Consider the following 25,241-nt stretch of genomic DNA (forward strand, 5'->3'; position numbering starts at 1 on the left):
ACTTTCTGCCACATTATACATTGGGTTTCGGTGGCCTCAATTTGTTGACATAAAATAGGGCCTTGGGCCAAGTTAAGAAGGGATATCGTTGCACTTAACCAGGCAAGTTAGGTGGACCAAAACGTTTGGACCCATAAAAGATACTCGTATATTTGCTGGTGCTTTGCACGATAGGATAAAGTTCGACATTAGGCTAAATTCTAATTTTGTTATTTAATGTTTGAAATATTTTATTTTTATTTTATATTTTATATTTCATTTTATTTTAATCCTTTGATTAAAATTATTTTTTTTGTCTAAAAATATTCTTTCCTTCATTATAAGTTTGTGTTATAATTATAGTGATTATAGCAGGAGTCGTAAAAATTTGAGAAAAAAAATGATAGAATAATTAGACCAAAAGGTTAGAAAAAAATATTTTTTTTAAAAAAAATTAATTTTAATTAAAAAATTAAACTAAAACGAAATAAAATATTTGTGATAAAAATATAACTTGTAAGTCTTAGAACTTAATATAAATGTTAATTGCAAAAATAGTATTTTATCCGCACATGATATAATGTAAGAGTAATTCTTGACCAAAAAAAAAAGTAATGCAAATTTAGGATATTATTATCATTAAATTTATGAAAAAAATTGTGGAAAAAATATTAAAAGTGACAATTATATTATATTTAGTTCATATAAGAAGAAATATGCAAAATTACAATATAAATAAATATAAATGATTAACATAGATTGGATGTAGTTTTTTTTTTATTAAAATTATGGTGACATCACATATTTTAAAATATTTCATAATATATAATATTCATTGTGAAATTTTGCATGTATACGTCATGATTTTCATAAACTATTCTTAATTCTAACACATGACAAATCAAGTTACAACTGGCCATTCGTAAAAGCTCATCTTGGCAAGTATAATCCAGTCATTGATAGTGTTTATATATCCTCTTTAAATTGAATTTAATTTTAATAGAGATAATAATATAAAATATTTTATATAATTATTTAATTATATTCATTTTTTTAAATAATTATTTATGTCGATCAATTTAAAACACTACAAAAAAAAGTGTATTTTTCTATGCTAAAAATCGACGGCTATCTCTTCCGTCGATATTTTTCGACGGCTTGCTGTCGATATTATCAAAAAAGATAATTAAAAATAAAATATTAAAATCGACAGTAAAGTCGTCGATTTTTTTGGTAATCCTTTAACTATCTTCTCATTATCGACACATTGTCGACGAGTTGTGAGCGAAAAATACTTTTATTTTAAAATCGACGAACGTAGCGTCTATTTTATTATTTAAAATATCGACACATTTTGTCGTCGATAAATTTAAACGGTCTTAATCACTTTTTAAAATTAAATGGATGGTACAGATTTAATGTATAAAATCGACGGCTAAGACGTCGTTTTTTTTTTCAAATTAAAATCGACGGGTATACTGTCGATTTTTATTAATAAAATAAATTTTCCCCCACTCACTCCCCGCGTTTCCTTCATTTCCCCAAATTCACCATTTCAATTTTCACCAACCCTTATTTTACCCCTGAATTCACCTCGCATACTTCAACCTTCCTTCTCCATCACCGCCGCACCGCCGTCGCTCCGCCATCGCATCAGGATGATCTCTCCCTCCTCCTCTGCCTCTTCTCTGATGATCTCCACAAAGAATCAGGTTCTCTCTCTCTCTCTCTCTCTCTCTCTCTATTTCAAATCTTAAATTCACTTCAACTTTTTCTCTGTCTCGCGTTTTGGAATTTGTAAACAAAGGAGTTTCGGACATTGATTCTTAAAGGTTTTGAAGTAATTGGAGTGCTTGCTTACGGAGCCGGCGCCGACGCTCAAGCAGCAGTTCATGCTGCTCGCAGACTGAGGAAGCTTCTATACGGTGAAGAGGAAGGGGATAATCGACCGGTGATCGGAACAGTCGCCGCCGATTCCGGCGAGCTAAAATTTATCATGTCGGAAAGTGGAAAATCGAATAGCCTCAAAGAGGTTGATTCAGTTGTTGAAGAAGAACATTCGGAGAAATGTGTGGGAGAATGGTTGCTTGATTCGTTGTGAGTTTTCGATCAAGTTGCCAGTATATTATCCTCTCAAGAATACGAGTGGTTAGTTTATTCAATTTTTTGTTTCTTCTAATCTCTAAGTGTTCGTTTGGATTGGTGTTAATTTTGGTTTGCATGTTCTACTGGGGTTGTATTTTGAAATTAACTTCAATCAATTAATTGTTTTTGCATTGCCATGTAATAAAGCAATCTAGGGATTGGAAATTGGAGTTTGTGAGCTAGTAGCGTTAATTGATAATACTTTGATGATGGAAGTTATAGAGCACAGGACTTATGAGATGCTATCACAAGGGAGACATAAATGAAGCAAGGTATGTTCTGTAATTTGGCATGGATAGGATATTTCTTTTAACATTTACCTGTCTCTTTTAGAAAATACTATCACAAGGCTATTTTGTCTGCTGTTGTTAAGTTTCATAGAAGAATTTACATATTCTATTTTGTCTGCTGTTGTTAAGTTTCATAGAAGAATTTACATATTCAATCTCCAGACTTTTCCTGTTTATCGTTATGATCTTATCATGCATCTCTGTTATATGAAATATTTTGCTCTCTGCAGTTGAAGTTAGGAGATCCTTCAAAATCCGAAGCTGAATTCTAGGACCTGTGCTAATCAAACCATAAGCCATTGCAAGTTTTTCACTGTGATAATTTACTACACTCTCTTTTTCCTCCATATCTATGTTCTTCAGAACAACAGATACATTTGGAGTGTATCCAGCATGTTCTAGCTTTTCTCTCATCTCAGCAATCATTTCATAAATCTTTGGTGTTTCTGGATGTTCTCTATCTCCCGTTACAAATTCATGAATCGTTCCATGTACTTCAATGGAGTTGAAACCTGGTTCTTTATGAATCTCTGCATCCTTTATAGCTCTTTTTATATCAGCAACATTTTCCCATCTGTTTGATGCAGCATAGATATTTGACACTAGGACATTGTATCCACATTTTTTGGATTCTAATGATAGAAACTGTTTTGCAGCCCATTCAGCAAGGTTCACATTTTTGTGAACTTTGCAAGCAGCAAGAAAAGATCCTAATACGGCCGAGTTTGGCCTCATAGGCATGTCCTTAATTAGTTCTTGAGCTTTTTCGAGTGATCCTGCTCGACCGAGAAGGTCTACCATACAGCCATAGTGTTCAATCTTTGGGACCAAACTGAATTCATTAACCATTCTGCAAAATAGCCTCTTCCCTTCTTGAACCAATCCGGCATGGCTACAAGCATGAAGAACTGCAATGAATGTTATGTCACTAGGGATAACTCCTAGTGCTTCCATTTCAGCAAAGAGTTCCAAAGCTGAAAATTACCATGACCATGCATTGCAAAACCAGATATCATGGCATTCCACATAGAAATATCTCGGTCGTTGGCCTCGACGAATAGTCCATCAGCTGTATCTATGTCTCCACACTTAGAATACATGTCCACCAAAGATGTTTTCAGAACCATATCTGCTTTGGTTCCTTGTTTGTCTAAGTAAGAATGTATCCACTTACCCATTTCAAGTGATCCAGATTTTACACATAGCGAAAGGAGGCACACCATGGTTATCTCATTTGGTTTAATTCCACATCCAATCATCTGAGCAAATATATCAAATGCCTCATTTATACAATTAGCTTTCGCATAAGCCGAAATCATGGCACTATACATCATTAAATCTTCGTTCTTGGTGCTATTATCGAAAACAGATCTTGCGCTACTTACATTGCTGCATTTGCCATACATATCAAGAAAATGTTATGGGGGTAAGTGCTATTTTGCTCTGTGTCTCAATGTAATTTTTCTCTGATTTATCTGAAAATGTTATGGTTTATGCAGTTTCTGGGAGAAGTGTTTCTCTTGTTCAAGGTTCCTATGAATACTTTCATTATCTTCAGGATGGTTTTAATGATTCGGTAATTTCCATCTTTCTGCTCCCCAATGATTTTGAAATTACATGTCTTCTTTTTCATGTTGGCCTTTATTGCAATGACATATCCAAATACACTCCATTTATAATTACTGAGTAACTGGTTTTAAATTATCAGACAAAGATAATTTGGTTTTATTAAATGTGTATATGCTTATGTTATTAATTATTAGTCTATTAATTCATTTTATATAGGGCAGAATAATGTGCAGCTTATACCTATAACATAATAATCTATGTAAACTTTATTGACATGTGAGAATTTGATAGTTGACTCATTAAACTCATCTCTCTCATTCCCATCATCTTCAGACTCATCAGAATTTGTAGGTTTAGAATTTGAATTACATACAAGAAATCCAAGAAGAAAGCCACTTGGCCAAGTCATAGATCCCATAGTACTCTTAACTTTAGGGAGTAGTGCTTTTGGTTTAGGTACCAAAAGCCTCATGTTCATACTTTGGCATGCCAATGAAATCACATAATGATTATGTTTCCCCATGATAGTGGAACTAGACAATATTGTTGTGGAAATAGACTGAGCAGCAACATGATTTATCTGTGATTTCTCAGGGAACAAGCTGAAGGAACATGAATTTGATGTTCTTGTTTCTTGAGGCCTAACTCCACAGATGCTGCTACTCATAAGAATCTGATGAGCATGGCCTTTGAGCATAACATCATTTATTGAGTATAAGCTCATTGATGAAGAGCAAACACTCATCTCTTATTGCCATTGAGTTGAGCTTTGTTTTGGACATATTTAAATTTGGTGCAATTTTGAAGTGAAAATATATGGGAAATGTTGTGATTTGGTTTCAGATACATGAAGAGGCTAGGAAGTTTGCATATCAAACAGGGGTTAAGGTGGTTGTTGCTTATGGCGGAGCTCCAATAAACCATCAGGTTTCTTTTCAATTGTTTATCTTTTTTTGGTTCTCTGTTCTCTTTTACCTAGGATTAGTTATGCTACTATTGATGATATTTTTGATAGATGCTTCAATTTTTGTCGTAGTTGCTCCATTGAATGATCTATGTTCTCCACCTAATGAGATAGGGTATGAGTGTTTATGAAATACAGTTTCTTTGAAAATGTGAAGATGTGCTAATTAGCCATAAATTACCAATCATAGTTTGAGAGTATCTAAAAATTTTATAAACATGTCACTGTAGCCGCTGGTGTGCTTTTGTTCTTGCTACAAATTTGGCTGAATTGATCCAATTTGTAGGCTAGAGTCTAGATGCTGTATAGCCCATAATGTAATATCTTACATATCAATGGCAGTATAAACATTTAGTATCTGATATATATATATATATATCTCACTAATAAGTTATGAATTTTCCAGCTACGAGATCTTGAGAAGGGGGTGGACATTCTCGTCGCAACTCCTGGAAGACTGGTAGATTTGCTGGAGAGAGCTAGAGTTTCACTTCAGATGATCAGATATCTTGCACTAGATGAGGCAGATAGGATGCTAGATATGGGTTTTGAGCCACAAATAAGGAAGATTGTTGAACAAATGGATATGCCCCTCCAGGTGTAAGACAGACTATGCTATTCAGTGCCACATTTCCTAAAGAGATACAGGTTTATTCATTCTTTAAATTTCTGGAAGACCTTTTATCTATGTTAGCAAGATATGAGAGAGAGAGAGAGAGAGAGAGAGAGAGAGAGAGAGAGAGAGAGAGAGAGAGAGAGAGAGAGAGAGAGAGAGAGAGAGAGAGAGAGATCATATGTGAATATATCTGAATTATTGTTGTAATTTATGGTTGACATGCAGAGACTAGCCTCCGATTTCCTGTCAAGATACATTTTTTTATGAGCAAATACATTTGTTTTTATATTTAAAAGTTTATTTATCTTGTTATCTAATATTCTATATAAATTTTATTTCTATATTTAAAAGTTTATTTGCATTAATTGTTTACTATTTTTTAAATAAAAAAATAATTAAAAAATATAGCTAATAAAATCGACGGTAACGTTGTCGCTTTTTAAATTTAAAATAAAAAAAAAAACAAAATATAGACAAAGAATTTGTCGGTATCTAAATAATTAAATCGACGGCAGTTGTGTCGATTTTATTGAATCAAATATCGATAGAAAAGGCATCGATTTTATATAATAATATCGACGGCAACGTTGTCGATTTTAGTAAGAATGTAAAGTTATCAAACTCATATTATAGACGAAAATGGTGTTGATTTTATTAAATTATTATCGACGGCTAGGAAAGCCGTCGATTTTATTCGAATTTTGAAAAATCGACAAGTTTAATAGCGACCACCTCCACCGTTCATTTTGCCATCGATTTTTAATATTATCGACGACTTAGCCGTCGATTTTGCCGTCGATTTTAACGATGTTTCTTGTAATGAAAGTAATTATTTTTATTAATATGACATTACATAATTGATCAACGTATAAAATTATTTTATATTAATTGTGCATCAAATTAAATTATTAAATATATTGTAATATAATATATAATAATAATAATAATAATAATAATATTATGGTTGCTAAAAATTTTATTTAATATTAAGAAAAATAGAGACAAGATATATATTATCGTGACTAAAAGTTTACCACGAGTCTTTTTTTTCTAGTACGTGTTTTTAAAAATCCTTTAATAAAATACCTATTTTTTAAGAGCGTCGTGTTTGGAAAAAAAAATAAATTATTCTTCATATTAACTAAAAGTACAAATCAAAATTTCTTTTATAAGTTAGTATATATATCTAACTATAAAATTGTACCCTTATTCAACGAGTTAAAACTCATTTTAGCCTGAAATTTGGATTTGGCCTTAATTTTAACTTTCAAAATTTTGATTATCTAATTAATACCCCTAAATATTGGATCGTACCTCACGTTTGTTTTTATAGTTATTTCCGTTAACGGAAAGCTGATGTGGCATATTAAATTGATACGGTATGCATCTACGTAGCACCCAACTTGTCAGAATAAATGTGTGATGAGTGAATGATGTGGTAAAAAGTTGCTTTCACTTAATTTGACTTCTACTTAGATGTTAAAATCCTAATTTACATGGACTCATATTGAGTGAAAACAATTTTTACCACATCATTCACTCATCACACATCCATTCTAGTAAGTTGGGTGCTACGTAGATGCACACCGTGTTAACTTAACGTGTCACATCAACTCTCCGTTAATGGAGATAACTATAGGGACAAATATGAGACACAATCTAATATTTGAAGTGTTAATTGGATAACTAAAAATTTGGAGGTTAAAATTGAGGCCATCTCCAAATTTCAAGAATTAAAATGGGTTTCAACTCCTTATCCAACAGCAAAAGTTATCTCGCAAAGCATGATGTAGCAGTATCTTAAAAATATATAATATTAAAATTTTTTTAAGTATATCAATACACTAATATTTTAGTAAATTTTAATCATTGATCTTAATTATATATATTATATTTTTTTATAATTAAAATTAACAGTAAAAATTATTAAAATATCAATGTATCGATATACTTAAAAAAAATTTTATAATATTAGAGTGCATGTTATATATTAGTGATAATAATAATCATGAATTGAAAAATATTTGAAGATTCCTAGCTTGTAAAGAAACTCATGAATTATTTATTTAAAACGCAGATGAATGGCCGAAGGAAGGAAACCATGCAATGCAAGACGCAACCTTTGCCCTTTGGCAGCGTACGACTCTCTGAAAACTGAAAGCCTCTTTGGATTTCGTTTCAACTCTCGGCTAATTAATTCTGAAATTTTCTTACATGCGTGACTGACTGACTTTATTGTTTAAGAACAATTACAAGCATAAGAAGTTATGATTGTTTTTGGAACACGCATCTTTCTCGCTCCTAGTTAGTTTTCCAATGGTAAAGTATGAGGAGCCAATAAAATATTTATTGTATAATGGAAGTTTAGAGAGTATTAGAGATATAATTATTAGTGTTATTTTTTTCCATCAGTTGAAGCTTTTGGGATGAGTGGTATCATGCATGGTATTAGAGCGCTAGATCCGAAAGGTCAAGAGTTTGAGTCTTGGTGAACCCCAAAATCAGTTTAAACTTTTGGGAAGATGTTTATTATCGCTAGTACTCGGATGATTATTCTAGATAGTATGAGAGATGTTCATTTTGTAACTCAATAACCCATTGTACACATTGTACAAATAGTCCATTGTCTCCCTAGCGGGATCCTTTTCCAATAATGGAGACAAAGAATCCGAGCTACCTTGCGCATTTATTAAAATTTGGAGGCGAGTTAATAGTCAAAATCGTCACTAAAAAATATCTCAATTTCTATATTCGTTTTCAAAAGGCAAAATTAATCAAAATCGTTTTCGAAAGATGATGGACATGACCACGTTCATCTTTTCGTCATCTTTTTTGCTAAGGTGGTTAACGTTGGGTGACATGTTCCGTTAACTGTCAGCGTGACACACTAATAAAACGACATTGTTTTGATTCATTGCCCTCCAGGCCTTGATGCGACGTCGTTTAGTGTCCAGAAGAGATTCAAAATGTTGCAAAGCATCACCCCCTCTGTTAACAATCATCTCTCTCTGTTTTGCTCCAAAACGTATCGTCTCCCTCAAGCTATGCCCTAAGCCTTTGACCCAACATTTGAACCACGCCATCAACCTTCGTCAGTGTGGGAAGACGATTAAAATAGAAGAGGTATCGATACTGAATACAGAGTTGATCGTCTCCTGAAGCAACATTGATAGTGGAGGAAGCCATTGCGACGGTTAGAGGTAAGGATGAAACCTTTTTCATATTTTTTGAGTTATTCTGTGGCGTAACTCATGTGTTCCTCTGAGTCAAGGTAGGGTTTGGGGTGACTAAGGGTTTGTATGACTGTTCTTATATGATATGAGTGGGTCAGAATGCTTTACTTTTATTGGCTTTATGATGATTTTTTAGGTAGGGGTGTTTCATTTTAGTGATGGTTCTATTCGTTTGTTGCATGTTCGTTTTGGGTTTAGGGTATATTTTACTATGTTTTCCTATGTTTGTTAATTGGATTTTCGTCTCTGTTATTGTAGATGGAGGGTCCTCCCATGACATTTGTGTTTTACCATGGTAGATTGTTTAAAAAGTCTGTTGATGGAGACATGATATATGAACCTAACAATACGAATGTCTTGATGGGTGTTGATGGAGACACACTTGATGTGTTCTTTATAAGGGGCTACTATAAGGAGTTGGGATACATTGAAGCTGGAAACTGTTGGTGGAAAGCTACTGGAGTTCCCCTCTCATCCGGGTTGAGAAACTTAGTCACAGATGCAGATTTGCTTGCAATGTGTAAGGATTATAGGAGAAACCAACATGTGATCAATGTTTACCTTGAGAACTGTATTTTACAGCCATGTATAGTAGATAACATGGATGAGGATGTTGTCAATGTGGAAGCAGAAAGTAGCAAGTGACCCAAAACTTTTGAAAAAGGGCTATCATGAGCCAATTTCAAATTCAATATTTTTGTAACTTTAATTTTAGAAATTTATTTATTAAAGAAAATTAAAGCAAGTTTTGATTGATTGAATTTGAAATAAATTAAGATTATTATCCAATTTTATAATTATTTGATTATTTTCTATATTCAAATTAAAAAGTTGGTATTTGTGAAATAATAAGGATTTTTATATGATTTGGATAAAATAATTAATATTTTAAATATTAATACTGCTACTTTGGAAAATAAAGGATTTAATTATATTATTTCTAATTATTTGATTTGGGCATTTTATTGAAAATAATTTGTAAGATTGATGAGCAAATAGTATTTTCTATATACAATTAGTGTTGGATTTAACATGGGTTTCAATTATTATATTATTTCCAATTTCATTTGAAATTATCAAATTATCCCTAACCCTAATTTTTCAAAATAATGAAACCCTAACCCAGTGACCCGTTACCCGACCCGGTTCCCTTTCACCCCCCACTCAGCCAGCAGCAGCAAATCTTCCCCCTTCTCCAATTTGATGCACAGCCCTATCCTAAACACACTCATGGTTCCCTAAACCAGGGGAAGAGAAAGAACGATAATGGAAAGAAAGGGGGGAAGGGGAAGGAGGTCGCTGCCCAATCCGTGCCGCCATCGTCGCCCATCCATGGAACCATGAGCTGTGCCTCTGTCGCTGAGAGGAGGAGGGAGGAGGCGCGATGCTGGAGGAGCGCCCGCTGCGCCGTCGTGGGTCCCTTGCCGTCGAGTTTGAAGGAGCAGAGGAGAACGACGCTGGGTTTGAGGGAGGCAGAGGTGGTGTGGCGCGAGTTGTTCGCGTTGCCGTTCGCGCCACCGTTGCTGAGCCATAGCGCCGCCACCGCCGGGTCTCTCATTGCTGTGCATCGCCGTCCAAGGCAGAGAGAGTCACGATGGAGCTCCATTTCTGCTTCTCTGGTCTGTCGAGAGAGGAGCTCATGGGTGGAGGAAGGACAGTTGAGGGAGAGAACGCCGTTGAGTGAGGTAAACGCCTCTGCCGTGCTTCTCGGTCACTGGTGGTGGAGCCGCGTCGCCGTCACCCCTGGGCCACCGTTCCTGCTGCCGCCGCTACCTCGTTCTGTTATTATTGTCTAATTGATGTAAGGCATTTTGGCTCTGTTTGGAAATTGCTGCTACTTCTGGAATCCCAAATCGGAGAGCAGAGGAGGCGTTTAACCGTGTCACGGTTGCCGCCATGGGAATAGGTCTTGGAAATTACTAACAGAGCAGCTTGAGTCACAGTGATTCTGGCTGCCGAGGACGGTTCTGTGGGCTGTCGGGACCACTGTTGAAGTTTCTGTCCTTGGGTTCAGTCAGTATCCCTTAGTATAGTAAGTATCTCTGTCTTGAAACCTTCCCTGTTCATATCCCGTTATGTGTTTTAAGGTTTTCACAATAATAATGTCTTCTAGGATTAAGTTATCGGCATAGTTGTCAGAACCGAACCGGTGATCGAATCGGTCAGGTTACTGGGTCACTGGGTCACTGGTTCAACCGGTGGGTCACTGGTTGAACCGGTTAACCCGGTCCCACATAAGTAAAACGTATAAAATAGCTAAAAACTTAAAAATTAACAGTTAAAAAACATATCTCCAATAACATTTTAATAAACATTAAGTCTCAAATCCTAAAAATAAGTAGTAATACGAAAATAAACATAATGTGAATGTGGTAACATGGCCGAGGATTCATGAAGAAAAAGATGGGGTCCAAACATTTCAAGCCTGCCACTGTGGTCCCATAGAACATGCTGACATGAGCATTCATAGCCACAGAAACTATTTCATCAGCAACACAGCAAACAATGAGCTGAATCTTAATAGGTATGGCTCCCTACAAGTTGTTCCTTCTGGACATACTACCAAGTCACCTGTTTTCCACACACCAAATCACAATCTTGTTTTCTATCCCTTGTGAGTCTAACAGTCCTAATTGGAGCTATGAACTTTGACACCTTACTCAAGCTATATGTGACTGCAGTCAAAGGCTTAGCCAAACAAGTGCTTAAGAAAATAGGATCAAGGAATGTCCTATGTGTGCAAACATATATAACACTAATCTCCAAGAATAATGCACAACAACAATCCACTAACTACTAAGAATAATATACAACAGCAACTAACATATATAACACTATAACAGATAATCAACAATCAACAATCTAACAACAATGGATAATCAACAAACTAGACCGAAATAAAAAATAAATCAACAAACAAGAGAGATCAAACAGAAAAACATGTGGAAGTATTCATGTTCTCATCTGCCAACATACAGAAATCAAACATATGTGATTATGTGAACAATCAACAATCTCAAACAGAAACTAACATACATAATCAATCTACAATAATCAATTAATTCTAACTATCAGTACTAAATTATTGAAAATTTAATATCCTGAATAACTTCAAAAAATTAAACATACATTCCCGGGCTGGACCCTGGAGGGATGGAGGGACGAGCACTCGAGCAGAGAAGAGGGAGGCCGGAGGTGACGACTGACGACTGACGAGCAGGAGGCAGTAGGCGAAGAGGCGGCGACTTGAATCTTCGATGGACTGTGGACGTGCTTCTTGGCGGTGGTGAGTGGCGCACTGGTGTGGCCGTGTGGTTGCAGTGGTGAGTGCCGCGCTGCCTGAGGCTGAACGAGTCTCCGATCCGCGCTGGCGACGAGGTGGCTGAAACTGAAGCAGACTCTCTAGTCTATATCTCTCAGGCCTCAGCTCTCATGGAGTCATGGTGGTCTCTCATGGCCAAAAGGGTTGGGAAGGGAAACAGGGGATGGAGTGAACACGATGGGGGCTAGGGTTCCATTTCAGCAATCAGCAGCTTTAGTTTTTTTTTTTAATTTTTAATAAGAAACGACGTCATTTCAAGCGAAGGATAAAAAAAAAAGAGTTCAAACCGGTCTGGGTTAAATGAAACTCGCCGGTTCGCCGGTTCTGATCAAACCTGGCCGGTTCAATTCGGTTCGATCCGGTTCGATTCCTTATTCGGTTCGAAAGCTTACCCAGACCGGTTATGGCACCGGTTCACTGATTTTCCGGTCTGACCAACCGATTCGGTCTGGTTCTGACAACACTGGTTATCGGAGCCTCATGTTGCGCATAAGGGTTGTTTTTGCTGCCGGGGAAGTGAACAAGGCTGTGATGCAAGCTGCCGGTAACTTCGGGTTGAGGCGGAAAGGACTTTGTGAGACGCTTGGGTTATGGATTTGCGTTTTGAGGTAGGGGCGCTTTCCGAAAAAGTATATTTTTATATATTGTAATTATTACATATGGATACTGATGTGAGACAATGTGTATTTGGTGATTGTATCAGCCTTATGTATTGTTTGATTGTCTCGAATGATTATGAATGTTGTTTGGCTAGATTGTTGTGCGGTTTTGTGAAACGGAATGTTTTCAAGTTGATTCTTTTAAAGATTTGAGATCGAGTTCAATCTGTTGAGAATTGATTTGAATTGAGTTAATTTTCTTGATAATGTGAAAAGTCGAATTCACTTTTGGATCCAGCTTGTTTTAATTTAATTGACTTGATTTTGATAAATGATTTGTTGCTGAACCATTTCTTTAAAGCCTTGGGAATGAGTTTTATCGGCTGATAATGAAATCGATTTTGAAACAGTTTTCTTGAGATATGAAAATGATATGACTGTTGGATTTAGTTTGCTTTTAAACTGATTTCTGGATTTTGGACGGTTGAAAAGGATTGTGGAACGGTTTTGTCGGGACCCGAACCGGGTGGCAAAGTCCAAGTTTTAGGGGAGGTTCTGCCGAAATTCCGAAAGAATCCAGGACTTTACTAAAACGTTATTCGGAAACTCGTGAGTTAAAGATTTCTACTATGTTTTCTGAATTATTAAGAAATAGATGTCTTATGTTTCTGAAATGAATTATTAAAAAGGAAATTGTGATTTAGTCTTGTTTCTTAAGAAAAATATTATATTTCCCTTGTGAACAAGTCATTTAGATGAAACTTATTCTTTAAGGCTGTTTTAAATGTGAAAAGGGTTTATGCCTTTGAATTGATTTGAGGGTTTCAATTAGAGAAGTTTCAGTGACTTTGAAAGAACCTGAACGTCTATTGACAAGTTTCATTCTAAAATGTTTTGGGAAAAGTTTTAAGTACTCTTTGAGTTCTGAATGTTTGCAAGACTAAAACATTTTTGAGCAGTTGAAACGCTTTAGAATTTCCCATGGAGTTGAAGCTGGTTTTTGTTTAAGTAAAGGAAATGGCTTTGAAAAGAGTAATTGATTACATGACTCGGTTTAGCTTAGATCCTATTTTGTTACTCAAATCAGGAAGCCAAGGTTTTAATGATTTTAAGTGAATTTGAGGAAATGAGTTATGTTAATCTCCCCTAAAGACTTGAGACTTTGCCGAGGAAATTTCGTTATAAAATCCCGTTGTTGGATGGAGGATTTTGAATATTTCCAAATAAACCTTTAATTTCCATGGTTATGGAAGTTTTGGAAAGAGGATGTCGAGAGTTGCATTGTTTTAAAAAAGGACTTTACTTTGAGTAAAAGTGGCTTGTGAGCCTGAGATGATTTGAGAAATGAGAATTTTAAAGCCAAGGCTGGAAAGGATTAATTTTTGAATCCTTTTTTATTTCAAAGTAAAGTGGATTGAGAAAAAGTGATTTATGGCTTAAATGATGATTTTGCGAATTGATGATGTTGAATGGTGGAAGTGCTATTTTGTTATGAGCCGGAATGGCTGTGTATGATATTGAATTATGGCTGATTGCCGAATGAGTCATGAGCCGTATGGCTGACTATGAATTATGAATTTAAGCCGGATGGCTGAGATGGATGTTGATCCATGGCTGAGAATGAATGCATATATGCTGGGATATTGATAATTGTGATTTTGCACTTCCACTATCTGAAACACGAGTTCCCTGGAAGAAAGCAGTGGCTAGCCACCACGTGCTCCAAGTGGAGACTCGAGACTCTGTTGACCCTATGTCGTAAGTGTGGCGGGGCACTGTGAAAGTCCCGGATGACTTCGCCCCCGTGAATATACACCAGTGAGGGTGTTGGATATGGATATTGATTATAATCATGATGATGATCGAGAATAACTCGAGTTGGCGATGCGCGACAGAGGGACAGTCCAATGGTTAGCAACCAGGACTTGTCGGGCTGGCTTTATAACCGACAGATGATATCATCAGCCACTAGAACAGGCATGCATCATATGCATCTATGTGACATTTTTTGGGTGTGCATTACTTGGTTTGCCTTTGTGACTACTTGTGATTAACTGCTAATTGTTCTACTTGCAATAACTGTTTGTTTGTGCTTGCATCTTCCTATTTGTGTTTGCTACTGAGACTCTGTTGGACTGTGGTGATTGGTTGTTGGTTGGATTGTTTGGGTCTAGGGCCGTGGTTAGAATGAGATGGACCGATGGTTGGTTTCGATTTTGTGTTTCTGATTTGGAAAAGTATGAAAGGCTAATTTTGGTTCGGCATAGATAAACATTTTTGAAAGGCTTTTGAGTTTTTGAGAATTGAACAGTTCCTCTTTCAGAAAAGATTTCCAACTTTACTTTTAATGTAAATCGTTGTTTTTGAAAAGAGGCATAAGACGGTTATTAATCACTGGTACGGTTTATCTTCACGTATCATATTACAGTAATTCCCAAAAACCCTCTACTGAGAACCCTTTCGAGGATGATGTTCTCACCCCCTACATTTTTTTCCTTTCAGAATATGGACGCAGAAGTCACGAAGAGTTTATTTAGTTGTTGTTGACATGCTCTGTATTGATTTAGATTATTATTTACTATTTCCTCGCCTTTATCTTTATGTATTCTGTAAGAGGGATATGGATTGTATTGTTTAATACTTGTAATATTATTTATATATATGTGTGTGTATATATATATGGATGTACTCTTTATGAGTTTTTATAAGTTGTATGGTATCTATGGATGTACGTTATCGAACGAAAGTATTTTTTGGACCGGTATTGCGGTTTAAAGTTTTAAACAGGCTCATATTCTAGTATTAAATAGTATAAGAGTCATCGTAATGTCCGAGCTATCAGAGTTGCGCAGCCAGAAGCGTGAGCTTTGATAGTTAGGGCATTACAGCAAGCAGAAGAACTCTTCCCAAGTTAAGAAGCGCCATTCTGAACCTACCCAAATGCCCACAAGTCACCCTCAATCCAACAAACAAACCCCTCAGCCCACTAAACCAATTTCACAACCCAGTTTTTAGCCCAAAAAACCAACGATGAAGCCTAATTCTCAGCCCACTAAACTAGCCCATAAGTCTATCCAGACTACAACTCATCCCATGAAGACTACTTTGTAGCCCATCAAACCCCACCCTCAGCCCAAGAGGACCACCCCTCAGGGCAATACAGTTTCACCTCAATCCAATACACCATCTCAAACAGCCAAGAACTCACAAGGTAATAGTAATAAGAACAAAGATAGTAGCAGTGGTTGCAGACTGACCAGATCTGAAAGACATGTGAAAGAAGCTCCCATCCAAGAAGAAGACAGTGACTCTCAAGACTCATATGAGAGTGCTGAAGATGAACTGTATAGGCCTCCTAAAGTTCTAGGAGATAATCTGTATAGCATTGATAGTGATAGTGACACTGACAATAGAAAAAGTGGTGCAAGAAAGGACATCAAATCTGAGGTTAGAGAGAAGCATATGCCTTCTAAGACTAGATTAGGGGATAAAGAAATAGAAACTGATGACTTAGCTATGAGGGTTCTGAAGATGAACAAAGCTCTGACTCTGGTATGTTTACTTCCTTAGGGTTATTGGTTAATTGATTTATTTGCCAACTATTTAGGGTAGCTTATGTGTTGAATTTGTTCTTGGCAGATTTATATGAGAATGATGATGACCTTGAAGGTGCCTCAGATGCTGACTCATGGCATTCAGAAGATTCTGGTAAACAGTTGGACTCTGATGAGGAATCACCAACTGTATATCTTCAATTTAATGAGAAAACCAAGTTTGGGTTGTTGAAATTTGAGGTTAGTATGATATTTAAGTCAAAAGCTGAATTTATGCAAACTACTAGGGATTACACAATTCAGTGAGGTAGAAATATTTTATTCATAAAGAACGATAAGGTTAGAGTTAGAGCTGTTTGTAAGACTGAAGATTGTCCATGGGTTGTATATTGTGCATGTAACAAACAAGACGGGTCTTGGAAAATTAAAATTCTAGTTGATAGCCACACCTGTCTAAAAAGGAGGAAGAATAGAGCTACCACCCAAACCTGGACACTTAGTAAACTAGTACCTAAGCTTAGAAAACATCCCACTATGAAGCATCGAGAGGTTTACGACTGGTTTGTAAGAAAGTGTAATGTGTATTTGAATAGCACATGTATTACTAGAGCCTTGAAAGCTGCTAGAAAGGTTGTAGAGGGTGATGAAATAGCACAGTACGGGTTGGTGTGGGACTATGCTAATGAGCTACTGACTAGCAACCCCGGATCCACAATACAAGTTGATGTCATCCCCATGCCCGAGAGTCCTCCCCTGTTTGATCGATTCTATGTCTGTTTTGATGCCTGTAAGAGGGGGTTTAAGGCAGGTTGTAGACCTTTGATAGGACTAGAAGGAGCATTTCTGAAGACATTGCATGGGAGTCAAATCCTGACAGCGCGTGGACAAGATGCTAACAATCACATCTTTGTGATTGCTTATGCTATTGTCAATGTGGAAAATAAGGATAACTGGCAGTGGTTCCTGGAGCTACTTCACAAGGATCTAGAAGACTACAGAGAGAACAAATGGTGCTTCATCTCAGACATGCAGAAGGTAAGTATGAAATTGATACACGATAATACGTTCTAAGGATTGATTTGATTTAATGAAAATTATTGAGGGACTGTTTTGATTTAATGAAAATTATTGAGGGACTAACTTGATTTAATATCTCGTCGTGGGTTGTCTTCTCTGCAGGGTTTAATCCTTGCTGTTCAGGAGGTGTTTCCAAAGGTCCATCATCGATTTTGCATGTGGAATTTGTGGCGCAATTTCTCAAAGTAGTGGTCAAGCTGTGAGTTAAAAGATTTGGTGTGGGAATGTGCTCAATCGAGGACAACAAATGAGTTTAATAGAAATATGAATAGAGTTAAGTTAATAAATGAGAAAGCTTGGGAGTATATTGACAAATGGCCGAAAGATGCATGGACAAAGGCGCATTTCAGTGAGGTTTCTAAAGGTGGATAACATATGCAACAATGCATGTGAGTCGTTCAATGCAAAAATCAAGCACGAAAGGAGCAAGCCCATCCTGACCTTAGCTGAGGAAGTTAGAAGGATCGTCATGAAGAGTATGATTGACAATAGGAAGAAGTTACATAACTATCAAGGAATTCTGCCCCCTATTTAGCAAAGTAGACTTGAAGCAATGACAACCTTGTCTAGCCATTGGGCTCCTCAGTGGTCTAGCGATGAAAACGAAAAATTGTACGAAGTGCGTGGCTGGCCAACCAATATGGTTGTTGACCTGGGAAAGCACACATGCACTTGTAGATTTTGGCAACTTACAGGTAACAACTTCAACACTTAGATAAGTTATCTTCATTCGTGTTACACATTTTAATTAATCATTTAATTTGTTTGGAAAGGTATGTTGTGTATGCATACAATATCAGCAATACATGATAACAATGACAAAAGGGCTTAAGAGTACTGCCATGACTAGTTGAAAATGGAAGCGTATAGGAGGACTTATTGTTTCAATGTCAATCTAGTTAAAGGACAGGATCTATGAGAAAAAACACCACATTCTGCTCCAGTCCCACCCCCATTTAAACCCAAACCTGGAAGACCGACAAATAAAAGGAAAAGGGTTAAGGATGAATAACAACTGGGTCAAAGACAAAGATGAAAAGAAAGTACAACCCAATCAGATGTATGTACTGTGGTGAGATTGGCCACAACAAAAGAGGTTGTGCAAAGAAGAAAGCTGTGGATGCTGAGGAACATGCCAGGCAGATGTAGCTGCAACTGGCAGTTGTTGCTCCTATTGCAGATGGTGCTGACCCTGAAGTCAATGCTGTCCCTGTTGAACATGATAATGCTCCAGAAGCAATAGCACTGTTGCCTTCACTTCCATCACCCATCCAGCCTCCTATAGAGATTAACATCAGCCAATCTGAAAGCATTCCACCAACCCAAGATACACAACAGGTTGTATAATCACTACTCAATTGTAAAAAATATCACCTTTATTTTATCAGCTAACAAGTGCATTTGGTAATGGCTTCTGTAGGATCAAGTCGTAGCTAGGCCACCTAAATTACAGGTGATTAAAGCGAAAGCAAGAGCTAGATCCTCCCCTAAACCTACTGCAGCTGCACCAGTGGCTATCTCGGTTGAGACAATCAAAGGGACAAGTTCTGCAACTATTAAGAAGCTGACTAACTTTATGACTTTTGTGCCTACTCTAGGCTTCAAGCACCCAAGGAAGAATGATAAAACACTTTGATTAGAAAGCAATGTGTGGGGCTGCTTTAGGTTTTTTGTATAGGGCAAATGAAGTACCATATTAAACATTGTGGTTATCTATAATTTGAAAGTTGTATGTACCCTTCTCTTTTGGTGTAGCCTTCATTTTTAGGATTGGATACCTTCTGAATTTGCTGTGGTACTTATCTTTAAGACAATGTGACAATTAGCCTTCAATGGCATCACAATGTTATGACTACTTACTTTGATTACTTACTCTGTTTATAGCTTAATCTTATAGCAACAATGTTGCAATATTTCACAGTGCCAGTAATTGAGAGTTTGGACTTAATCTTAAACAACACTACTCAAACATCTATTCTCATTCAATCCATCTAACTCAATACACCATTACATTTCAACAGAATTGGGTTTACTTGGAAGTACATATCAAACAACAAAGGATCACATTAATTACAACTATCACAAACATGAAAATTATTAGCAGTTTCAAAGATCTAACTTCAGCTTCCAAGCTGCCCAATCTCCATGCCACCTTCACCCTCCATTCATCATAGTCACTTTCAACCTGCAAATCAGTTCTATAATCTTTCTTTGCACCACCTTCAACCACTGCTTGATAGTCATCATCATCAACCCACTTAAAGTAATTACAGTGACTGCCCTTCTGCAAATTGATAAATCAGAAAAGAAAAAACAATGAAAAACACCCAATAACACAGAGCAAGATGGAAAACCTTCAACTTTTTCAACACCACTCACCTGGTACCTTGGACATGCATGGAATAATCTATCTGGGTTCTCTGCTGTCCTAAATTTTTTTATCACAACCTTCAACCCGCAGAAATATGATTCCTCATGAGTCTTCCTCCTCATTCGCATTGAAGCGATGGAACTGTTACTATTGTGCGACGGAAACGACACACCACCACTACGACCTCCATTTCTTGTCTCCATCCTCCCGGCGACCCAACAATTCCAAGTTCTACCCAACTATATAGCCCTATGATTGTTGACCGTGACTTATTTATCATTGAATTTAGGATTAGGGTTCATCATCCAAGGGACTGATTTGAATTGTTTTAACATACTTACCTTGTCAGCAACAACAGCGTACACGTAGGCATCTGCCACGCTGGCAGTTAACGGAACATGTCACCCAACATTAGCCACCTCAGCAAAGGAGATGACGGAAGGACGAACGTGGTCATGTCTGTCATCTTTTGGGGACGATTTTGATTAATTTTGTCTTTCGGGGATGAATATGGAGATTGAGGTATCTTTCAGGGACGATTTTGACTATTAACTCATTTGGAGGCTTATCATTACTACCAATTTTATGTATGCGTGTTATCTATAGATATCTATCTATCTATTAGTTAATATTAGCTGTCCACCTGCGCGTCTGCGCGACAAACATGGAAGTAGTTATGTATCCTAAAGGCAAAGTTTGTATGGACACTTGTTAGTGTCAATAACAAAGTTTGAAAACTTATTTTCAATATTTATTAGAATTAATTCAAAGATGATAAATTTGTTGTGTGGTACATTGGAAAGCACTATTGTCGTATAATTATACAATAATGCTCCACATCCATATAAAAAAAAACCTATCTAAGCCATCCAAGCACTTTTTTGTTAACGCGCCTCCCCCTCCCCCAAGTTACGTGAAATACACATGCCCCCCCTCCCTCCTATCAACGTAACATATTTACGTAAACCTCTTCTTCAACATAAATATTCTTCTTTTTTTTCTCTTCTTCAACGTTAACGATTTGCATTGTAATTTTCGGATTTGCAACCTCTGCTGCTCGTCATTCTTATACTTTTTTCTTCTCTTCTGCTTGATCTTCTTTGCTGCTTGTCCTTTTTCTTCCTATTCTTCTTCGTTTTCTTCTTTGATTTTGTGGATTTATCTTCTTCATTTTCAGATTTCAATATTCTATCAAAATAATGAATGATTCAACTTCAAATCAGTTGAATGAGAGCATTTTGGATTATTCTTCTGAAACGAATCAAGCGGACGAGGTTTGGATTATTCAATTTTGAATCGAATTGAATGGAATGTAATTGTTAATTTGAATTGAATTGAATTGAATAGACATATGTGTTTTGAATTGAATTAAATGGAATGGAATTGAATTGATAATCTCTAAATTGTAAACACAGGTGTTTTGAATTTGATTTTATATAATGGATAATGTTCCGTTCATTTAGTACTATACAATTGATTCACCATAATAACGTGTTCGGTTCATTATGCAGAAAGCTGTTTGAATTTGATTTTATATAATGGATAATGTTTCATTCATTTAGTACTATACAATTGATTCACCATGATAACGTGTTCAGTTCATTATGCAGAAAGTTGTTTGAATTTGATTTTATATAATGGATAACGTTCCATTCATTTAGTACTATACAATTGTTTCACCATAATGGCGTGTTCAGTTCATTATGCAGAAAGCTGTTTGAATTTGATTTTATATAATGGATAATGTTTCATTCATTTAGTACTATACAATTGTTTCACCATAATGACGTGTTCTGTTCATTATGCAAAATACTGTTTGAATTTGAATTTATATAATGGATAATGTTCCATTCATTTAGTATTATACAATTGTTTCACCATAATAACATGTTTGGTTCATTCTGTAGACCAGGTGTGTTGTGGATGAACAATTTGTCCCAAATGTCGGGATGATTTTCAAGACACTAGAAGAAGCCGGAAAGTTCTACAAAAATTATTCCAAACTTGCCGGTTTTTCTATCAAAATAAGGAACACGACTCGGAAGGAAGACGAGATTAAGAATCAACTAATCGTATGCAGCAGAGAGGGGAGGTGGAAATTCAAGATATCTCCAACTCTTAATAGTCACTTTTTTTTGTTAGTCTTTATTGAATGGTCACTTTTTTTGTGTTTGATATTAGCTTTCTGAAATTCTTTATTGAATAGTCACTTTTTTGTTTATTGAATAGTCAATTTATTCTGTTATGTCAAAGAGTTCAGGTGTTTCTAAAACTGAATACTGATAGCAACATTTTTTTAAAATTTAGTTCTCTGCTATATTGATATATGCACTTTTTCGGTTCATCCAGTGTATTAATTTCAGTTCATTTGTGTTTTTGGGGCTCTTAATGTTTGATAAATACCCCAATTTCATTCACTGTGAACCTAGAATGAAATAGCAGCCAGACAGTTCCAACAGATATATACATTAACATCTCAAACCGACAAGACAAGGACTAATCCATCTTGAATAAGATATATACATTAATATTAGATTTTCAATAACATTTACATTAATATTCACATATATACATTGAAATAAGCAGTGTTTGTTTTTTTAAACAAGTTAAATAATATAGTCTTAATTACAACCAGTCAAACAAAGTATATCTTATTTACTATCTATATCCCGAGATGTGAATTTACAATAAGGGCTGGAGAGGGCAGCAGATGATTTTGGGAGTCTTATTGCTTCAGATGCCTGAATCACTTGGTCTCTGATTTTGGTGATAAATATATTTAATTTATGCATATGCTTACGTTATAGTGCGGCTTCTCCTTCTTTGTGACCATTATCTTCTTCATTTTTGCTGTAAGGACAAAAAAATTTGGTCAATACTTCACTCAATACACCGACAAGCACAAGCATGCATATTTTAATCAAGTGAATCAAAATTACCAATCCATTGAACCGAACTCCCTTGATGTTCTGAATAAAACGTGATAAACATGCAAACAGCTAGAAAAATATTTCTGCATGCAAAAGAACTCAACTGAACACATAATAATTAGGTGAATCAAAATGACCAAGCCCACTAAACCGAACACCAATCATTTGCTGAATAAAATTTGATAAATATTCAATCATCAAGTAAATCATTTCTGTATGCAAAAGGCCTCAACTAAACACACTAATAATCAAATGAATTAAAATAACCAACTCTATTGAACTGAATTTTATTGATGTTCTAAATAAAACTTGATAAACATTCAATCATCAAGTAAATCATTTCTGCATGCAAAAGAACTCAACTGAATGCACTAACAATCAGGTGAATCAAATGACAAACACCAGTGAACGAACACCAATCATGTGCTGAATAAAATGTGATAAACATTCGATCATCAAGTAAATCATTTCTGCATGCAAAAGGACTCAACTAAACACACTAACAATCAAATGAATGAAAATGAGCAACTCCACTGAACAGAAAGAAAATAAGAACACATTTCCATTCCTATGTCCTAGTTACGCCAAAAAAATGGAATCAGATTAAGTCAATCTACTAAACGAAGTAACTCAATTCAATAAACCTAAAATGCAACTAAGAGAAATGCGAGATTGGAAAATTTTAAATGAACAGTGGTTTTTATCATACCTTTCGCAATCCGTGTTTGGTGTGGCAAAATCGTGATCGTTCATTCCTTGGTAACGGCGTCAAAAACTTAATACGCACGTTCATAATTTTAGTTCTTTGTCACAACTTCGCACAACTAACCAGCAAGTGCACTGGGTCGTCCAAGTAATAAACCTTACGTGAGTAAGGGTCGATCCCACGAAGATTGTCGGCTTGAAACAAGCTATGGTCACCTTGTAAATCTCAGTCAGGCGGATTCAAATGGTTATAGAGTTTTGATGAGTTTGGAAAACTCTACTTTCAATTAAGTGATGATCAAACATTATTAATAAAACCAGTTGCAAAAATTATTGATATTAAATTTAAATTGATTAAATTAATTTTTGCAATGCAGGTTCAGTTTGGGCCGAAAACAAATTTCTGGAGCAAGCCCAACTACTGTCAGCCTTTGGTTTTAAAAATATATGTTGAATATGGCTGATTTAATTTTTATGTCATTTGGGCCAAAATGATTTTTATTGCTCTAAGCCCAAGTGTGTTACATGCTTTCCAATTGCTTTATGCATGTTCCAAATTTTATCAAGAAAGCAAATGTTATTATTGGGCCAAGAAACTTATTGATTATTGCAACCAAGCCCAATTCCATGAGTGTTACTCATGCTTTGTCCGAATCCATGAAGCAAAGAATAACAAATCTTCAAATGCTTCCAACGGATTCCATTACACTTCCTGAAAGGATTTCAAAGCTAATTTAAACATTGGGAATATAAGCAAGTGAGAGAAGATTGATTTGACTAAAGGGCATTATTGCTACACGCCAACTAAGGGAAGCAAAAGCAAGATATTCTTCAATTAATTAGTTTAACCACTATTGCTTTTCTTCAGACTCTTTCTTCTCTCTCACTTCTTTCTCTCTTCGGTTATTACACAGGAAACATTGGTAGCCATGGAAGAAAAAATGAGCTACCGAAAGGAAGAGAAAGCAAGCCTAAAGACCATCACAATGATGGCAAGAAAACATACTAAAATAAAAATGAGTTGTGGCTGAGATTGTCACCATTTATGGACAGATTTGGTGAGGTAATCTTGGCTTCTCCATGCTCAAAAAGGGAAGAAGATCTCGGCCAGCAAGGGAGATTCTTGAAGCATGGCTTGTCTTTGATTCTGCTCAACCACCACAGGAAGTAGCTAGAGTGGCGAAGTGATGGTAGAGGCAGAGATTGAAGCAGATGAAGTCATCATCATCATGAAGCATCAAGGGCCAGAATTCCATCTTGGAGAGCAAGCCAAGGATGGAGAGCTCGGATTGATGAAGGGTGATGATCAAGAAAGGACTAGAGGTAATTGCATGTTGGTTAATGCATGGTTATCTCTTCTCTCTCTATGTGGCCGAACCGGTTTTGTTGAAGGAGGAAGAAGTTGGTTCGGTTTTGGCTTCAATAAGTGGAGGCTCCCCTCTTCTATATTAAGGGTGGACAGCCACTGTTTGAAGCAAGGAGAAAATTTGAGAGTGCAAGGCACAGAGTTCTCAGAGCTACCTGAGCTAACAGTTTTCTCTTCTCCTTCAATGTATTCTGTTTTGTATTTTTCTGTTTAATTTTGTCATGTCTTGAGTCTCATGGAAAAGGCAAACAGTGAGGTTTGTATGAAAAAGCCATAGAGCGAAAAAAGGCAGAGAGTGCAAAATTAAAAGAAAAAGCCATAGATGTCTTAGAGTTCCTTTGTTCATCTATGTTGTGTTTCATGATTCTGTGGGAATCCCCTTGTAAGTTGGGTTAGCACTTTACAGTTTGTAATCTGTTTGATTATAGTGAAATTCCATCATTGTTGTGATGGAGACTGGATGTAGGCTGCACTGCACTTAGCAGCCGAACCAGGATATATCTGGGTGTAATATTCCTTCT

General features: G+C 36.1%; 1 protein-coding gene, 1 long non-coding RNA gene and 1 pseudogene across 2 annotated transcripts; 1 reads left to right on the forward strand and 2 right to left on the reverse strand.

Annotated features, from left to right (window-relative positions):
• Positions 1–2,492: 2,492 nt before the first annotated feature.
• Positions 2,493–3,826, reverse strand: LOC148569989 (pentatricopeptide repeat-containing protein At1g08070, chloroplastic pseudogene; annotated as a pseudogene).
• Positions 3,827–4,191: 365 nt separating this feature from the next.
• LOC148569990 (uncharacterized) lies at positions 4,192–4,728 on the reverse strand. The gene has a single exon (XM_088506775.1). The coding sequence runs from the start codon at positions 4,726–4,728 to the stop codon at positions 4,192–4,194; it is 537 nt and encodes a 178-aa protein (XP_088362901.1).
• Positions 4,729–4,805: 77 nt separating this feature from the next.
• LOC107634259 (uncharacterized) lies at positions 4,806–5,819 on the forward strand. The gene is made up of 3 exons (XR_015907254.1): positions 4,806–4,910; positions 5,354–5,595; positions 5,789–5,819. It is a non-coding gene; the product is annotated as an uncharacterized LOC107634259 (long non-coding RNA).
• Positions 5,820–25,241: the final 19,422 nt, after the last annotated feature.

The sequence above is a fragment of the Arachis ipaensis genome, chromosome B3 (genome assembly GCF_059453495.1).
Source record: "Arachis ipaensis isolate K30076 ecotype BB chromosome B3, ASM5945349v1, whole genome shotgun sequence".
Taxonomy (NCBI): domain Eukaryota; kingdom Viridiplantae; phylum Streptophyta; class Magnoliopsida; order Fabales; family Fabaceae; genus Arachis; species Arachis ipaensis.